Source organism: Condylura cristata, unplaced genomic scaffold (assembly GCF_000260355.1).
Source record: "Condylura cristata isolate star-nosed mole 26May11 unplaced genomic scaffold, ConCri1.0 scaffold00024, whole genome shotgun sequence".
NCBI lineage: Eukaryota > Metazoa > Chordata > Mammalia > Eulipotyphla > Talpidae > Condylura > Condylura cristata.
Window position 1 is genome coordinate 14,685,831 of NW_004567125.1, and position 2,893 is coordinate 14,688,723.

Here is a 2,893-nt window from a genome sequence, read left to right on the forward strand (position 1 = left end):
AAGAAAACTCAGTACATACTTTAATACCCTTATTTTGCAGCTAAGACACAGAGGTTCAGAGATATTATTTTGTGTCCACTCTCACACAAACCAGATCTAAGTTTTGGCTCTGCTCTTGTTCCTGCTTCCCTTGTGTAGTTCTCAAGTAGCTAAATCATGGGGTAGAAGGATTAGCCTTAGACAAGAGAAAGTAGCGCTGCTTCCATGGGGATAGGAGGAAGAGGGAGCAAGGTGTAGCTGAGCTAAGTCTGCTGTCCCAGTAGAACAGTTTTAACAGAATTATCTAGGCAGATTAGAAAGTTAGTTGTCTCAGAGACATGAGGATAAAAGGCTGTTTTTCCCTTAACTGTGCATAGTACACTTGCTGGTTTGGTGTCTGGAAAAATGGATCAACATATTTGGGAGTGGAAGAAATAGGTCAGAGGGTCCTCACAGAGGACCAGCTCAGAAAATGTACCAACGTCGACTGCCAGTTTCTGCTGGAGAAACTTGGGGCCATCTCCACTAACAAACCTTTATTCACACCCCCTGTTTTTATAGATAAGAGAGGCTGGTTGAGTAATGAGCTCTGATATTGTGATTCTCTATCTTACCAGACCCATTGTTCCCTTTTGAAATCTTTTACCAAATATTTTAAGCAGTTCCTTCCTTTTTACTACCCTTCTGTGAAATTCATAGATAATATAACTTATCTTTTCCATAAATCAACATAATGATCTAATTATAAAAGGGAGATAAAAAGAAATTGATTTAGAATACATTATGCACTTACATATGTATATGTACAATCTCTACTAAAAGACCTGCAGTTGGCAGGTACTTCTGCTTGCATCTTAAACCACTGAATGTGACAGCTACAAATGTGGGCTGACAAGGTGCCAGGTATCAGTGACTCAACACAGTATGCATTGGCATTGTTAATAACATTTTTCAAAATAGTGAACAGCTTTTAGTAAAATTCCAAATAAAGCAAAGCATAATATTCTCTTAATTTACAAGGTAATTGCCTGTGAAGTTTGTGTTTATGAATAAGATAAAATGAGATTCTAAGGCTAGTTGAACATGATACAGGGCAGGGAGAGAGGGGCACCACTGAACCCCCAAACCTGCTTGTTCTAAATAGGTTCTGCCAGTTGCCACATCAAGACAAGACATAAGAGCTTTAATGGAAAGAAACTTTAATACAATTAGTGTGCAATACAGAAAATACAAAGAATTTAGTTTCTAAATCAAACACCCAAAGTTACCCCTCCCCTCGTGGGTAAAAGTCTACCCAGAAGGGATTGGCCCAAAGCAAGGGCTGAAAGCCTGCCACAGGTCTAAAGCACCTTCTGGTGGGGACCCATAGAAAAGGGTCAGAAATGGCCAGACAATTCTGGGAGGAAAAGAGCAAAATCAAAATCAAGATAAATGCTGCCATAGTCAACCTCTCACGGGTCTCTCACCCACATCTCTTTCAACCAGTCCAGGACCAAGAAGAAGCAAGTGCAGTTTCTTCACATGTCTCTCTGCTTTATGTGGCTCCCTCAGGTCATTTTCTGGCTCTCCATCCTGCTTCCTCCTTCCTCAGATACCTCTCTTCTCTGCTTAGCTCCAGATTCCGCCAGATTCCTCTCTTCTCTGCTCAGCTCCACCCTCCTTCTGGGAGGGGGTGGGGGAGCGTGCAGGGAACCTGGGTCTACTCTGTTACACATAGATTTTTTTTTTAACCTATGTGAATATGAGGTGAGATTTGGAAATTTTGTGGGTGCAGGGTCAGACTCAGTTATATAGAATCATTCTGTGCATTTCAGAACATCTAATGTTGCTGGTCTTTAGCTACTAAATTAATATTGGTTATTTATTACTATAACAATAGAAAATAACCTCACAAATTTGTGAGTATCCGTTAGGAGAGAACAACTCCCTTAAAATAGACAGTATAAAATTGAGACTAGAACTCAGGTCTCTTTATTCCTGCTCTCCTTATCCTCAGTTCTTTTCATGGTAGGTTTGAGTGTTGCCTTCTCTAACTTTCTTAAGCAAAATTGGGTTCTTCCTCTGAGTAACAATTGAACTTTGTGCATACCTGTGTTACAAGCTATCAAATTGTTTTATCTGTCTTACTCTGTGATAAACTTCTAAAGACCTAAATACCCCACAACCCATCCCACCCTGCTATCAGGACCTACCTTACTCTCTTTTTTCAGTGTTATATTTGGAAAGCAGAAATGAATAGGTGTGTCACAGAGGCATGATGTCAAGAAAACCTTGTAATGATCTGATAAACCAGGTTTTGACAATATGAAGTAGTACCTGCTTGGTTGAATTAGAACATTTCATTTAAGGTCCCTTGCTTATTTTATGTAAAATCAATAAAAGATGAGCAGCAATAAAGAAATGGTTTGTTCTTTCATTTTGTTATACACATAATGATATTTATTATAAGTGCTACCATTTTTTTAAAAGTGAACATTATTTAATTTCCACATTCTTGTACTCACTTTAAGTCTTTTTAACCTCAGTGTCTTTTGATCTAGAAGAACTGTTTTTCTAGTGTAAGAAGTTGAAACCAGGATGTTAAATAATATAATGTGTACAAGGTTTTGAGCCTTAGTTGGAACTAGGACCAAGCAAGTCTAGGCCACAGATTTTTACATACTACTAATTCAGCTTTCCTCTGATGCTTTACATTTTTCTCTTTTATTAATATTTAATTTTCATTAAATGTTAATGTACTTTTTTTTTCTTTTCCAGAGAGTAATGCCATCTAGCTTTTTCCTGCTATTGCGGTTTTTCTTGAGAATTGATGGGGTACTTATCAGAATGAATGACACAAGACTGTATCATGAGGTATCTAATGTAATTTAGTCACATACTAATTCATGTTGTTGTAGTGTCAGTCTGAAAACTT

The 2,893-nt window shown here is 37.9% G+C and overlaps 1 protein-coding gene across 1 annotated transcript in view; it reads left to right on the forward strand.

Annotated features, from left to right (window-relative positions):
• The window catches only part of TIPRL (TOR signaling pathway regulator), an 18,000-nt gene that overhangs the window by 11,329 nt on the left and 3,778 nt on the right, over positions 1 to 2,893 (forward strand). Inside the window, exon 5 of the mRNA XM_004688457.2 lies at positions 2,737 to 2,832. Coding sequence (XP_004688514.1) covers positions 2,737 to 2,832 — 96 coding nt within the window. The remainder of the gene's footprint in view (positions 1 to 2,736; positions 2,833 to 2,893) is intronic.